At 42.3% G+C, this 16,669-nt stretch overlaps 1 protein-coding gene across 4 annotated transcripts in view; it reads left to right on the forward strand.

Moving 5' to 3' along the window:
• LOC135259082 (proton myo-inositol cotransporter-like) overlaps positions 1-16,669 on the forward strand; it is a 47,338-nt gene that overhangs the window by 1,443 nt on the left and 29,226 nt on the right. For all 4 annotated transcript variants that reach the window (XR_010331189.1, XM_064342976.1, XM_064342977.1 and 1 more), the window contains exons 2-3: positions 9,171-9,330; positions 11,732-11,940. Coding sequence is in view for 3 of the 4 variants with exons in the window: in XM_064342976.1 (XP_064199046.1) it covers positions 9,171-9,330; positions 11,732-11,940 (369 nt within the window). In the remaining variant the exon portion in view is untranslated. The remainder of the gene's footprint in view (positions 1-9,170; positions 9,331-11,731; positions 11,941-16,669) is intronic.

A 16,669-nucleotide genomic window follows, 5' to 3' on the forward strand; every position in this document is an offset into this window, starting at 1 on the left:
TTTTCTTTTGGGTGACCCCTGTACTGTGGAGGTTTGCTGGGTGATAAGGAGTTGGACTGCTGTCCATGACCTAATTATGGTTAGTGCTGGTCTGGATCAGATGAATCTGAATGTAGCATGTTTACGTCCGTGTCTGTTTTTAATGTTGTTCTGTGCAGGTAGTCTACATTATTCTGATGGTCTGTAGTGTACCCAGTCAGAGACTTTGTATGTTTGTCATGTAAACCGAAACCATGTTTTTCCAGATTTTTTCTTTCCAATTTCTGAGGGTTCTCTGTATAAGTTGTCAGAGATTAATAAGGTCTGCTAAGTTTTGTTGCTTGTCTAAAATATATTTTCACCTGTAAAGAGGGCTGATCTCTTGTCTCACATTAGTAAATGCTACTTGTATTGCCACTTTGAGTTTTAGCCAGATTATATATTGTATATTATATTAAGAGCAAAATGGAAATGCATGAACATAATTGTTGAGGAAAGTGGTTTGTACTTTAAAAGGTTAGGCTAATTTCAATAATAAGATGTTAATCGCTCTGAACTTATCTGTATAGAGTTGGTATTGTCTTAAATAAGTATAACTGCAGCAGTAGGCTTTATTATTGAAAATCAAATCACATTTAAATTTTTTTAAGGGGAGCGCGACAGTCCACTCTCCTTGAATGGCTCGCTTTATTTGGACGGGTAGACAGACAGCGGAGAGGACCAGAGATAGAGAAGGGACCACAGCTGAGGAACTGCCAGTCTGGGGAGCAAAGCCCCGCCCACGCGGGGGAAATCGCTTAGCTGCCCTATGGACTGTGCCACATCTTGCCAAACCAAATCACATTTGATAGGATGTCTATGTTCCCTGAAAGATGACCACTCATTTTATTGTGGTATAATGCATTTGATTGGCCCTTGAAATAAAATTATTTCATTTCAATCCTGGGTTAACCATGGGGAGAGTTCTCTTGGACAAAGCAACTGGACAAGGAGAATGTAGCTTCTGCAGAGTCTTGATCTAGGCTCTGAATGGTTATTTTTCAGAATTTGACTGAGGTAAGGGTTATTGATGACTGATATGATCTGAGGTCAGTTGTATGAGGCAGAAGATCACTGCAATGTGGATGAATACTAAAGCTGAATGTCAAATGGAACATGAATTGGCTATAGGCTTATTTGACTCTGCTGGTAACATCATTGTCAAGGCGAATTCAGTTCTTTATATTTTTGTTCTGCTTTAAAAATAAAGATCATTTAGACAAGTTTTGTCTCTTCTCTTGCTTAGATTTGCATCTTGGAATGCAATTTGGAATGTTGGGTCCAAAATTTCCATTGTCCATAAGGGGTAATTCCTTTTTACCAAGAATGCTGTCTGGAGTTGACCATGAAGATTGTGTAGACTCCATCAGAAGTTTGAGATTGAAATCGTTAGCTATGGCCTGGAGGTCATTTTGGGGTGTTTATGTATTCTGCTCATTCAGCACTAAGGGATGAGTAGAGCTTCTATTTCAAGCCATGTGCCAATTGTCCAATTATTTTCAGCAAACATCTCATTAAATCATTCAGTTACCACTCAATCAGATACTTAAGAAGAACGAAAGCTGAAATGTTTACTGATGTGTCATACCTAGTGCTATGTATTACAGAATAAGGGGATTGATTAAAATGCAAGAATGCAAAAAAATTGTTTTTCTTTGTGAGGGTACGAAATATTGATTTAAAATGAGTTAAAGTTTGTAAGGTGCAAAAAAACAAAATAAGCAGTTTGCAACTGGGGCAATAAAAAAATAAAATATTAGTTTATGCAATAAAAATTCCAGTGCTATAGCCTACTCTTTGCAGTTATATTTAATCATCTCCTGTTGGTTTACTGGCCTTTCTGACACGTATTGATGTTGGTGTGTGCGAAAACCTGCCCATAAGATACACATTATTTTGTAACAGTATTTGTAACAACTGACAAGTAGTGTTTGTATTTTCATTTACATGCACAGCTATGAGGGAAATGCAAACAATAAATACATATTCTGGCATCAGTTTTAGTGTCCATTGTTCAAGCTTTTCTTCTCTAGCATAGTAAGTAAAGTACCAGTGTGTTGTATAGTATATCCTTTCCTTCCTGTGTTCTGAAGAACTTGTGTCCTTGTTTCAGGGTAAAACATTTTTCTTTTTGTAAAATTATTTTTGTACAAACCTGTTTGTTGAAGCTCCGTACAGAAACTACAGCACTTCAGATAATTACATTTTTTGCAGCTTCATGCTCTATTTCTCTTGACATTGATCAAATAGCATATCGGCATCATTTTGTTGTTTGCTGTGACTTATATAGAAACTGTTCCTTGCAATTTCAAATAAAACAGCAGACATTAATGTTGTTTTTGGTATTGTTACCATAACAATGGGCCAACTCATGGATGCGTCTGCTCAGTTTAATCCATTTACGTAAACTACAACTTCTTATGGTCTATTCGAGTCCGAGTTCACTGGAAATCCTGGTGTCTGAGTTCATACTCTTGCTACTGCTTGCTTTCTTGCGGCGAATGAAACTAGCCTATTTGAATGCTGTTGAAGACACTTTCAGTTCCTCACTTGAAACAAATTAAATGATGAACATTTTGAGGTTGTCAGCATTTTAATTATAAAGATGTGCTCTGTGTATGTGTATTTTTGTCAATCTGATACCACAGTCTGTGCAAACTGAATGGCTTCTCTCTTCTGGTTCACTTCAGTTCCAACTGTCAGTTCTTGTAGGAACACTGAAGGAAATCGTTGAATTATTCAGACCACCAGAATTTTTCCAATCTTTCCATCTTAAAACCTTTCACTGAATGCTTTTCATATCTGTGAATGATCAACAGCAGGGAAGTGCTGTCCAACAGCTTGTGAAAGCTTCTGTCTGTTCAAGCTTTCAGGCATGAAGTTATTTTGAATGAGAATGCATATTATGTAATTTGACTTCATCAGCGTTGTACGATCGCTGCTGTGATATAATGCATGGTCACAAGGCTGTAATCTTCAGAGGCTTTTTTTAAGGAAACCATCTCGACACAAAACAGCGCACAATATAATGGTTCACTGTAGGAGTCTCACCTTGGAGACTGTCCTTTGTCAGTGGTTCATGGTGTGTTCTCATTTTGAAATCGGCAAGTATGAGTATTTTCGGTAATTGCAGTCAAGTTATGTAGCCAGGCTTTCAGCTGTTTCTTGATGGCAGGTAAAATCACGGTAAAAGTATGAAACCCATTATTTGTTAAGTTTTTGTTTTCAAGGCACTTGTTTCTTCCTCAAATTGCTGGTTTTGTAAAGGTTATTGGGTTATGATGGAGGCTTTCTTTTATTGGTGATTTTGCTAGCAGAAATCAATGCAATGTACAGTCATGCTGTGTAAATCACTATGTGGTGGTTTGGTAATTTTGTTATTGTTAGAAGAAAATATTTCTTTCTGCCTGTAATTGACTTGATAGATACGCTTTCTTTATCTTGGGCTGCATCTACAGTACCAATATCAACCAGTGTCATCACATACACTCACCGGCCACTTAATTAGGTGACAGGAGTGGCACCCGGTGTGGTCTTCTGCTGCTGTAGCCCATCTGCTTTAAGGTTTGACGTGGTGTGCATTTAGAGATGCTCTTCTGCATACCTCGGTTGTAACGAGTGGTTATTTGAGTTACTGTTGCCTTTCTATCAGCTCGAACCAGTCTGGCCATTCTCCTCTGACCTCTGCCATCAACAAGTAATTTTCGCCCAGAGAACTGCCGCTCACTGGATATTTCCTCTTTTTCGGACCATTCTCTGTAAACCCTAGAGATGGTTATGCGTGAAAATCCCAGTAGATCAGCAGTTTCTGAAATACTCAAACCAGCCGGTCTGGCACCAACAACCATGCCACGTTCAAAATCACCTTTCTTCTCCATTCTGATGCTTGGTTTGAACTTCAGCAGATCGTCTTGACCATGTCAACATGCCTAAATCCATTTAGTTGCTGCCACGTGATTGGCTGATTAGATATTTGCGTTAACGGGTGCAATTTGCAGTTGAACAGGTGGACCTAATGAAGTGGCCGGTGAGTGTATGTCTAGCCAGCAGGAACCCTTTTGTCCGTAGTCTCAGGCTGCTGCCCTCAGTCCATTATGTAATATTGCAGAAATGTAATCCATGGCAGCATAAATGTCATTGTGCGTCTCTAAACACGTCCTACATACTTTCCACAAGTACTAACATGGCCTGTGGGCAATGAACAGAAAGTGTTCATCACTGAGATGAAGTGAGGGCCAGAACTATTATGGCTTTAATGGCTGGGGCCGTTATGACTGAGATTGAATCTATTACGTTTCATTACAATCAATTGTCAGCCGCTCTTATCCTGAACGGCATACAGTAGTGGAGAACATCAGTGTTGCTCTCAGGAATACTAAAATGCTAGGCTATATCACCTAGGCACAGAGGCCCATTTATGATCAATAATTCTAATATTAAACAAGTTCTAATGTAATAAATTACAGATAACCTATCTTTACACAGCTATACCTATAACACCCAAAAGGAAATGCAAAGAAAGAGAAAGGGAGAGGATATTTTAAAGGTGGTTGTGGGGAGCCATGCTGCAGTCGGAAGAGATGAGGATCTTGTCTGTGTCAGACGGTGGGCAGGGTTTCTGCTGTTCTAACTGAAGTGGGAAGTTCTTTCCACCACCGCAGGGCCAGAACAAACAGGAGACGTAACCTAGAAGTGCAGGCACGCAGCTGGGGGCGGGTGCCAGATGCCCAGAGGTAGGAACAGAGATGTCTGCTGGGTCTGCAGAGTCTGATGATCTTTTGAAAATATACTGGAGCTGTCCCTTTAGCTGCCTGCACCAAGGATTTGAATTTGATGTGAGCTGACATTGACAGCCAGTAGAGGAAAGTGAGAAGGGAAGTGACATGGCTGAGTTTGGGGAGGTTGTAGATGAGATGAGCAACAGCAGTCGGGATGAGCTGCAGAGATCTGATGGTGAAGGCACAAAGGCCAGCAAGAAGAGATTTGCAGTTTTTCAAGTGGGAGATGACAACTGCCCGGACAGAATGCTGGACTAAGTACTGCTGGATTCCTTCAAATGTGTGTGCTTGCTACTAATATTTTAAGTAAGGTAACAACATAACTGCAATAACAGCAGCATAAGGATTTAAAAAAAAGTCTGTTAGAGACATTTGTTCCCTGGTGAATATTTTCAGGGGCTGTACTAGCAGTGTAGCAGTTGTGGGGGAGGGAAGACAACTCCAGCCCCTCCCCCCAACATTGTCGGTTAACAGGTCTGCTGGTCCTCAGTCAACAGATTCATCAAGGAGGCCGCAGGCCTTGCTAAGATTTCACACAGCGTTAATTTTCAGTTAGTACTCAAACACACAGGAATATTTTTAGCCATTGCCCTTGGGTTTAACTCCACAACATTGCAGTCGCACTCCTCAGGAAGTAAAGTGGGTATGGTACAGACCGCGAGGGATGGATGTTATAGCCCAAGTCCTTGGAACAGAGAGGATTTGAAGGATATGACACAGAGCCAATTATACTGTAGCTATGACAGGAGGGTCCCCAGGGTCCAGCCGCTGTGGTATTGAGTTTTGGATAAACTTGTTAGGCTGAGCACAGTCTGGACATAGAGGCTGGTGCGCTTTGAAATCTGAATGTGGTGACTATCTCTGGGAATAATCCACCATTCAGCTGTAGTTGGTGATTTTCTCTGTGGGGAATAATGCACTATCCAATGGAAGGTGGTAATTGTCTGTGAGAATAATGCACTTTCACACAAAGATGGTGATGATCTCTAGAATAATAACTGCCACACATCTCCAGGGTTTCTATTCTAAAAGTAGTTTCTGAGACTGTAACTGTAATAATGTCTTAAGTGGTATGTGTCCTATTGAATATGCAGCTTAATTTGACCCTATTACATACCCTTTCTGTTCTTACAAACAGTTTCTTTCTCTGATTAGTTGTTAATTACAATATGCACTCATTGTAATTAGTCACCTAGTTGTTAAATTGTTTAAGCTTTTAATTGCCTGAATATAGACGCTCCAAATTTCAGGCATTTTTTGGAAAATAAAGGTTATTTTTGATGTTTATCAACTAACACAATTGTCTTTGCATCTCTGTGATCACTTAACATAGCCCAAGCTTCCAGTTCTTGTGTTTTGGTTCAATTGTTTGTGAAGTGACCTTTCTCCAGACATGTAACTGAACAGATGTTACCCGGAGGGGGTGTCTGCTATCAGGGAAACAGAGGATCATCTCGACCCGAAGCCTCGGTTTTGATACTGCAGCAGCTTGGTTTGAAGGGGTAAAGGCAGCCCAGAAAATGCTTTCAGTAGTTGTATGCAAATTTGTTTTAGAGCAGCTAGTCACAGAAAGTCAGTTCAATCTTTTATAACTAAATTATTGACCTTAGACCTGGTGCTGCAGGGGTATGTTGCCTAGCCCGATTGTTAACCAATTTGTTTAATATTCCAGAATTTGGATCAGCCATTGTTGGCCTGTCATATTGCTGCAGCATCAAACCAAGGGGGCAAAATCTCCTCTGAACTGTGTTCTGCCACCTGATGCTTCGTTTAATTTGCGCAGTCCACCAGCTGAGGTGCGCAGCCGTTGTGCCAAAGGACTGCACTTCTCATGCAGACGGTGCCAAAGCAATTGCTGATATATGACAAGGATGGGGAATAACTTCTTGATTGAAACCTTCTTTCTTTGGCTGGTGCTGCGGCTAATGGTGTGTCACCCCGTCAGTCAGTGAGACCCCTGGCTGGAATTGGAAATGACACAATCAGGATTCAATTCTAGCCTGTGGGACACTCTGCTGTGCCAAGAACCAGCTCTGCAGCTGGATGTGCCGTCCAAGAGCCAAGCGGCAGACTTTATCGCCATCGATCATTTTACCACTCAATCATTTTGCCTATCTTTAGTATTTTTGAGCATTTGAGTGTTTGGACCTCTTCAATTTGTAAGCATCCCGTGTGAAGCAAGCCATCCATTGTTCATGGGCTGATTGCATCACACCTGTTGGTAATGCTAGTTAATATGGTTTTAATACAGGTGTGATTAACGTCAGAAAAGAAGGTCACTCAAGAGATATGGGAGTGTTCTTAGAGGGATGCATCTTTGTAATAATGACATTAATTAAGTGTCTGTTCATTAATATCATTAATTAATATCATACAGTAGGAAGGAGCCCTAGTTCTGGCTGTGACAGTAAAATACACACTGTCTTTGTTATTGGCTACACCAGATCTTTAATGACCACACTGAGTTTAGGATCTTGGTTTAAGGATTCAAAGGGTGCCAAAAGAATAATATTTGCTATCATTGCCATGATGCATTGCTTTTACTTTGTCAGGAAGAAAGACTACCTCCTAATAGGCTTATCAGCAACACCGCCACCAGCTTCTCTTAGATTGTCTTAACTCAAGCACTGGCCAGCCCAGGTCCAAGAGCACTGCAGGTGTAAAGAGCTCCAACCTCATATAGCATCTGCTAGAGAATTAAAATAACTTATTTTTTGAACTTTTCCAATCAAGATTTTTTTAAATGTCAATATTAGAAACAAATTTGTCAGAGTATTAATACTTGGTGTAGTCTGAATGGAGGGGTTTCAGCGGTGTGAAGATTACTTTCTGGGGTGTCTGTCAGTGGAAGGTGCTGTACAAACTATGGCTTCGTATTCGCTCTATCATGGTAAAACCAATTGAGTACTTGAGGATGCATGTTTGTCTTGGAGATATCCTCCGTTTATTTGTAAAGCAATTGTTTGCATGAATAAGAGCGACAGTAAACTTGCTTGGTGTGAACGGTCAGTCCCTGTCCTTGCGGCAGGTTTTCGGAACATGCTAACTTTTTCCCCCCGCGGAATACACTCCACTGTCGTGTTTTCGCAACCCAGTGAAGCGCCAATGAAGCTCCTCTTCTGTTGTTATTGATTAACCTCTGCGCAAGTCGCACATTGAGGGTGTTCCCATGGCAACAGGTACGTTGTCCTCCAGGCAGCTGAGAGCTACACGAAAGAGCGCGCGGACTATTAATAGACTTATCGCAAGCGGCGTCGTCTTGTTTGATGACTCTGGATAAACAGGCCTAGGCCTATACCTTGTCTGTTCCTCATGAAAAGTGTGTATATAGCTGCATTGTAACTGGGGTGTAGCCCGAGATTAAATATATGAATGTTTACTATGAGGTTTTAAAAATATGTATTCATATTATTGCCTGGAATTGCCCTAATAAGGAAGAAAGTACTACTAGTCACGTTTCATGTTTTTAGGAAGAACAACAGTCAACTCTTTTCCAAAATACCACATTTTTCATTGACATTAAAATCCCTGAATGCCTGCTGAATATAAGGGTTTTATCAGTTGAGATAAACTGAGCCTGACATTATCATTTTATTGGAAGCACTCTTAATTGCTCTGTCAGTTTCTTTGAGAAGGGCATAGCTGAATCACAGATTTAGTGACTGGATATGAACCACTGGGCTCAATGCATATGAAGTTACACACAGGGATGACATTATCGATATTACTGTTGGATAGTTTTTTTCTGCTTGTTTATTGTCCAATAGCAGAATCCTCATTGCTGTTATAACAATTTATATTTCATGCTGTGACCATATTGATTTCTTACTCAGTTTTATGTCGGGCTGTTGTTTTCTTTTGCCAATGTACTGCTGCAATGCTATGCCATGCAAATAAAGCATTTTAATTGAAGTGAACTGAACTGATGCTCAATCCAATAGTTCAGGTTTACTCTCCCACTGGACTCCTGAATCCTCGCCATTGTAATGGAGCACAGATGGGTAAGACCATCCCCAAGAAATATGCCTTTTTCCTTTTGGATCACAGGCATGATAAATCCTTTTTTGTGGTTCACCTAAAGTGTTGCTGTGCTGCCATAGTGATGTGCTGTCTGTCTGGAAGTGCAGTTTGGGGATTGCATTGAGCGAACGCCACATGTAGACAAGGCAGAACCGCAGTCACAAAAACAAAAGGACAGATGGGGAAGTACAAAAAGAAAGGGGGAAAATCACGGCTCAGAATAACAAGTTAGGAAATAAGGGAAATGGGGACTGTGAATAGCACAGAGGTGCACTCGGGGTATTGACTCAGGAAAAAACGAAAAACTTGGGACTAGAACTTTGGATAACATTTTCTCTCTCTCTCTCTCAACAGGCATTGCCTCCATGACCGTCCCAGTCTACATCGCAGAATGCTCACCCTCCCACCTGAGGGGCCAGCTGGTCACCGTCAACAACCTCTTCATCACAGGTGGTCAGTTTATTGCCAGCATCATTGACGGGGCCTTCAGCTACCTGCACCATGATGGCTGGAGGTACGATTTGTTAACCGGTGCCCCCTGTTGATGATGGAAGATCAGTGTGTTTGGTAGCGTGTTTTGCCTATTCTCACCCCTCAGTGAATGTATCTGTGCTATGTTTACTGAGCCAGGCAGCACGTCAGAGCTGGGCTTCCTGTTGGTCCCACATCACGCCGTTCACAAATCCAGTTCTTTAAACACACAACACCACAGCTTTGCTAATCCCACGCACTGAAAGCACAGTCCTGCAACAATGGCTAACTCACCACATGCTCCCGTTGGACAGACTGAGATTTTCAGCTGCACTACAGGTTCTTTTCATTTTTGGGGGTGGGAACTAGATTGAAAAAACCATGAGCATGAATTTTAAAAAGCTTGCCTGTATATTATGCACAGAGTTATTTTTGGTTGTGTGCAGAGTTTTCAGACGCTGTCCTTCCATTAATGGAAGCCCTGTGTACCTGTATAACACTTCCAGTAATGTGAACAGCATATGCCGCAGTTTGTTCCCTGCTTTGGTGGCCTCAGACCTTCTGTAATTCTACCTTGGAGCCAGGCTGAAAGATTACAAGCTCATTGTGCTTTACATTTATGGCAGATATTCCCCATATGAAAATTTGGTGGGAACACAGAATGTTGGTGGTGCTATGGACATCAGTGTTCACAGGGCATAGACGGGTGGTAGATTTACTGTAGCACACGCACATAAACATTTTCATTAAAAACCATTCATTAGCTTTACATTGATTCAAGATCAGTGATTCAGGCTTGCTTTCACGTGCAACCGTGAATGGAAACTGATTGCCAACAGCTGTCTTCTCAGTAACCCACTGTGGGCTGTTGAACCCCAGCTATAGTATTTTGTATATTTTCATGTGCATGTGTCTGTGTGTGTGTGTGTGCATGTGTGGTCTTTTAATCCTGCTGTATTGTTTTGTGTTTGTGCTCGTGTGTGTTCTTTAACCGCTGCGATAGTGGTGTGTGTGTGTGTGTGTTTTTGTGTGAGCGTGCTCTTCACTCCATCTATAATGTCGTTTCTGATCATCGCAGATGGAGCTCTGTCTCTTCCCGTCAGTGTCCAGACTGAGGGTGTGAATCAGAATGCGTCTCTGACATCTGAATCTCTCCTCAAGCCCTTTGCACGGTGGCAGTGAAATATTGTTAAAGGAAGAGATCGAGCCTCGTGTCAGATAAACATCCTGCACTGATGCGCTCACTCTCCCATTTTGAATCAGGCAGATGATTAAGTGCCGACTGAAGGACGTGAGACTGTTTCGGTTTAATGTGGCTGATTCCGTCATTCGTCAACAGATGAATTGTGTCAGTACATGTTGATCTGTCAAGGACCCTCGGCTTATTTTTGTGAGAAAAGATGCTTTTTCAGGGGCTTAAATAGCTCTATCAGTACATATCGCCGCCTTTCCGGGACTCTATAGAGTCTTGAAGCTGGGCTGCATACTGATTTTAAGCCTTGAATAGTGCGCCTCCACTTGTCACACTCGTTCTGCTCATTTTCATGTCATTAAACCTCCTATGGTTCAAAAGGCGGAGCACTGGAAGAGATATTTCCAGCTCTGCGATAGTCTCTAATGGTTAGGATTTGCATCGGATGGGGTCCAACCACATGTAAATCACTGCGCACATCCTAGTCATTTCTAAGTGTCTAGAAAACTTCACCAGAATTAGGCTTCTCAGCCTTGGCTGTGAGATGCCTTCTTTCCGAGTTGTGACAATATGGCAGGTATGTGCTGCTTCCCCAAATCCACGTGTTCAGTTATTCTAATTTTCCCTTGGTGACATGGAGAGGGTTCAGTATGTGATACCTCATCTGTCACATTGTCTGACTTCCTGTGGTGATGACTTAATGGGGGGTCAGAAGTAGGGGTGTGCAATATAAAAAATTCTGGGGCCAATATTGGTAACAAATATTTTATTAGCTGATGCCAATGCTGTTGCAACCCTGTCTTACATTATAGTACAAGTGCAATGAAGTTTCTGCTTTCAGTGAAGCACAGACGTAAACTTCTGAAGGAAAAATGTAATGAATTTTATTTATATTACAGAATATTACAACTTGCTTATTATAGTGTTATGCAGAGAGCATGCATCTTGGGGTCTACTGAGTCTGTATAGGTTTGCTTGTGAGTGTGGCTGGTAACATTACACAAACAGTAAATGATAAAAAGAGGTTCAGATTACTGTGATTAGGCTACTTTTTGAGCATGACACACTCCTCCCTATTTTTGCATCTGACTCCCTATTGCTCTCACTCAATTGTTCTCTTCACTGTTCCCTCTCACTGCCTGTTTTTATCAGTTCTACCCTATCAATTGTATTGATTCTCTCCTTTCTGTTATCCATCTCTCCCTCTCCCGTTCACATCTTATCTTTACCGACGCTCTGTGCTCTGCCTCAGGTACATGCTGGGTCTGTCGGTGGCTCCGGCGGTCCTGCAGTTCTTCGGGTTCCTCTTTCTGCCAGAGAGCCCCCGCTGGCTGATCCAGAAGGGCCAAACCCCGCAGGCCCGGCGGGTCTTGAGCCAGATCCGGGGGAACCAGAACATCGACGAGGAGTACGAAAGCATCAAGAACAGCATCGAAGAGGAGGAGAAAGAAAGCGGGGGAGGTGAGAGGCGTGGCTGGGTCACATGACACTATCGCAATACTGCCGAGTGGCAGCGGGCGTCGCAAGACTGCGGTGCCCAACCTCGCGGTGCCCAACCTCGCGCGCAATGATGTAATCGCTTCCTCAACCACAGCTACAAAACATCTCGGGCACAGAATGCAACAGAATGCCAGCATTAAATCAGGGCAAATATTGTACAGGCACTGGTTAGCTTGGAGGTTGTGCTAGGACATTGTCAGTGTTGGGAGTCCTATCATTTTTTGATTGAACCTGGGGGATTTTAAAGATAGCTGTTTAGTTTAGAAAGATTAGTTGTTGCAGTACTTATATAGTGCCTGTCTGATACTGTAAAGTGTGGTGAGCGAGTTCCATTTTACTCAAAATAAAGGAAGTTCAATTTAACATTGCTTGGAATTCTGAACTTTATTAAAATAGTTTAGTGTTGATGGTTTATCCTGGGTACTTGGTTGAGCCTTTTCTCTCTTAACTACTCTCAAAAGTCTCATTGGCATCTCTTGCTTGTTTTGGGTATGTTCAGTCCAGCTGTTCAGTACTGTTTGATGGGGGGGAAAAAGCAGTGTCTACAGTTTGTCAGATACAGGCACAAGAAGAGCCAGTGAAATTGGCTTCCTTTTGCCTCTAATTAACTTTGACAGAAAGCTTCCTCGCCGTCAGCTGAAGTGCCCGCTACTTTTTCATTGTCCTTGACGTTGGGGAAGTGAAGTGGCCCTCAGTTCTTTGGATTCAGTGCAGTGTCTCGGTTATATCACGCCTCACCGTTGTATCATTATAGGCCCAATCAGTCACCTTTTCAAATGTCGAGGTCATTCAGCCGAGGGAGTCATTGGACACGATTAGGTCATTAGGGGAGCCTGTTCTCAAGACGTAACGTTTTTATGGCATGCCAAAGCTAATGCTGTCATTTTACTGTTGTGGACAGAATCACTGGCATTGTATGGACTTCAATATACTGCTGTCATTATTTCTTAGTTTTTGCATGGCACGTGTAAGCTATTTAGCTACATGCAAGTTGTTTACAAGCTTACAGGCAAGTTAAAACTGGCCCATAATAAACGTTTGGCAATTCTGACAGTAGAAAATGCGAACAATCATGAACAAAATTATATTATTTATGAGATTCAAACTCAATATTTGAAAAGAAGTGACAGCCGAAATCTGCACCTCCTGCAAAAGAATGTCTTGTGAGAAACAGCTGATTAGTATATCATTATCCTCGTATTCCAATGCAGCCATAGACTACTAAAATTGGCAGTACCCTTTGCGCAATGTGCATGGCTCGTAAAGGGAATGAAAAGAGGTAATTTGATTGGCTATTAATAAATCCAGCTGCACCACACCTACTGAGAATATATTCAGTTAATCCAGCCCATTTTCCAGGTGTGCCGCGCGCTTTGAGCTATACACTCCTTGCCTCCGGTCACGTCACGAAAATACCAGCATTGACGAGCCTCTCCAGTGAGCCCACGCTCCACGCACAGTGCTCCCTCCTCCCCCAGCGAGGCTCAGGGCTTTGTGTTCTGGACGCAGGTGTATTTACCGATGTGTCATTCTGCTCTCACTGCGTAATGCCTTCCCACACCGAGCCTCTGTCTGAGCCTACAGAGCGTGTAAAACCTGTAGAAGCTTGTCAAAGGCTGCTACCTCCCTTTTTTTAGCCAAGCAAAAGTTGGGAGTGTAACTGGCTGCCTCACTGGATTTTAAAACGCAATCAGTTTTGCTTTCTATTTGCAAAACTGTAAGGATTTAATTTTTTTGCAAGCAAGAAAACAAGTGCATCTAACTCCATTAGTTATACAAAATGACAGGTGGAAACTCTGTACCCCGATAAGCAAGGCTATTTCCTGCTGCCAGGCATTCATCCAAGCGTTTTCTGACACTAAGAACGTCTGTCCTAGGAGGTGAACTTACTACTTGTCCAGAAATCTTGCAATTAATGTGTCTCACGCATGAAGAAGTGACTTCGACCTGATTTTCCAGGGTTGAGGAATGGAGGAGTGTCCAGTTTGTGGTCTGGAGACTGAAATCCCTCCACAAAGGCAAAGTCAGGTAGACTTTATCCAGGGGAGGAATTTTCAGTGGTCAGATGTCATTGCGGCCCATACAGGTCTCGTCATTTACAGGCAACAGTCAAACTACAGGCCTAATTCACAGTGCAGTTTTTTTTTGACTGCAGTCCTCTGAGTAAAGCAGCAAGTTTAGCAATTCTTAGACCCTTTTGCATGGTAATTTACATGCGCGTTAAGCTTATGTGATGTTAAATGATATTATTGTCAGTGCCTCGTGCGAGTTCCTGTGGTAAGTGAGTGAGTGCCACATAGCACTGCCCTCAGCCCCTGAGGGTCAGCGGAACGTCGGGCCAAACTGACCAGTCAGCTACTGCGACAGTCAGCGTCTTGTGCCTTTGGATGTTGAGCCGGATCACTGTGCTCACGCACGTGCGCGGGTAATTCTCTGTGAGGGCTTGTGTCTGTGGTAGATGCGTGCTGCCTGTCCTTTCCCTTCAGTGACGACATCAGTTTCTTGCTTCAGCAGTGTAGACGAACGGGGGTTAGTCCCTCACTTCAGAGAGAAGTAGACTAGATGCCTGAAGGAAAACAAGTACGTCATGACACACAAACAAATTAATGTACAAATATTGTCTACCCTCTACGAGAGTCGTGGGACGCCATATTTGTTTCATCTTTTGCTCTCAGTCCATGGTTTAATTCTATGGTCACAATACTGAGGGAGATTTGTCTTCCATTTTCAAAGAAGGGTTTCCTCTGCTCTTGAACTCCCCCACACACTTAGTTTCAAATTGACATACTCAAACACACAAACAGTCATACATTATGCATAAACGCTCGTAATCACATTCACATACATCATTGCATTGATCACACACACACACACACAAACACAGTGGTACATACACATATATTTGCACTCACACATTCACACTTTCACATGCACTCACACTCATGCTGGACCCCTCCCATTCTGTTCAGCCCTGAGAGGGCCATCTGGACAGACTGCAAATCTCATTTGTTTATTTACTGAACTGCCCTTCAGATGAGGGCAGGAAAGTGTACTCCTGCCTGCTGCGCTGAATATGATGGCTGTTCTCTTTCAGTTCCTGGTTTTATGGCTCCTACCTCCTCTTTCCTCACTCAGACCGCCAAATGATCATATTCAACTAGCCAGAGAGAAAGACTTCAGAAAGACATTAAATTTTGGATAACAAGATTGTGGTTTCTGAACGAATAGAGTTGCCCAATCGCTGAACTTTGTGGAAGTTAGTCAGCACTCAACAGCTCACTGCAATCTGTTACTTCCTGGGTCGGTCGCCGTGGCGACATGCAGTGTTCTTCCTTGTGGCTCTTGTCTTGTTTTGATCTGGAGCAGCGGGAACGGGGCTCTGATGAAGTCTTCTGTTTTGGAGAATGTGGAACAGGATTATAATGAATGTTTCTACCAGCAGTATGAAAGGCGATACTACTGTAGTAAACTGTGAGATAGTGAGCCCACGTCTCGTCTATGGAACGCTAATGAGAGAGACTGGAGAGAGTGATGAAAGAAAGATGGAAACTCAGAGGAAGTGACAGGGTGAGATGGGAGGGCAAGAAAAGGTGGGAACCCGAGCTCATTGCAGCAGTGTCATTCTGTACAGGAATTTTGATGAAGACGAAGAAACAAAACATTTTATTTGATGTAAATCCCTATAACACTGCAGTCATGTCACCTTCAACCCTGGCTGCATTTCCATGCATCTGTGCATGTATGGTTATATATGCATGCATGTGTGCACTTGTGTTTCCATGTGCATGCACTTGTGTGTCTGCACACACATGCACTTGATTATGTTCGGGTTTTTGTACTCACTTGTACAAGTGTATCTATACTATATATCTATCTATACATGTGCGTGTGCATGTGTGTGTGTGTGCATGCGTGCGTGCATGCGTGTGTGTGTACGTGTACGTGCATGTACCCACTTGCCCAGTCATGAAGTTTCCTGCAAGAGTCTATCATTATGTGATCTTCTGTATACAGTTATTCATTGCATTTGTGACTGTATTCATTTTCTAACATATCAGAGCTTCATACTTTATGCTGAGTGACATTTGAGCCTCTGCTGTCTCCTGTTGCTGTGCCCAGTGGAGAGAAAGCTGTTCTCCAGCTCCTCAGATCATGTCCTGTGTTTGTGCAGAGTACAGTGTCTATCACCCTGAACTTGAGCCAAAGGACAAGGAGCAGAACAGAATTCTCATATTTCTAAGGCTTTTATGGTCGCCCTTTGAAATGCAAGGCATTGCCTCAGTCACCATAGAGCTCAGGATCCAAAACCAGATCAATATCTGCTCTAATGGTAATGGCCTTGCTTAAGTAAATTTGGTCAATTGGTTTAAGGAGTGAGAATATTTCCTGAGTTAGGAAATGCTCCCTTATCTGTAATTATGGAGTGCTCCATATGATTTTCTCTGAAAAGAAAAATCTTAATTGCACAATGGGCCAGACAGAAAAATGTTTTATGTGAGGCGACATTCTGTTTGGGTTTTGAGGCAAGTTTATGAAACAGACTTTTTTCATTGCTTTATATTAAGTGCTGTATTCAAATTCAAAGAATCCTGTTTACAAGTATTTGCAACAAACAATTCTCACAATATCAATTTTCTGATTTGTCTTGATGTAGGTCAACATCATTTGATTCAGTATCAAACTACTTGTT

This window comes from Anguilla rostrata, chromosome 7 (assembly GCF_018555375.3).
Source record: "Anguilla rostrata isolate EN2019 chromosome 7, ASM1855537v3, whole genome shotgun sequence".
Classification (NCBI taxonomy): Eukaryota; Metazoa; Chordata; class Actinopteri; order Anguilliformes; family Anguillidae; genus Anguilla; species Anguilla rostrata.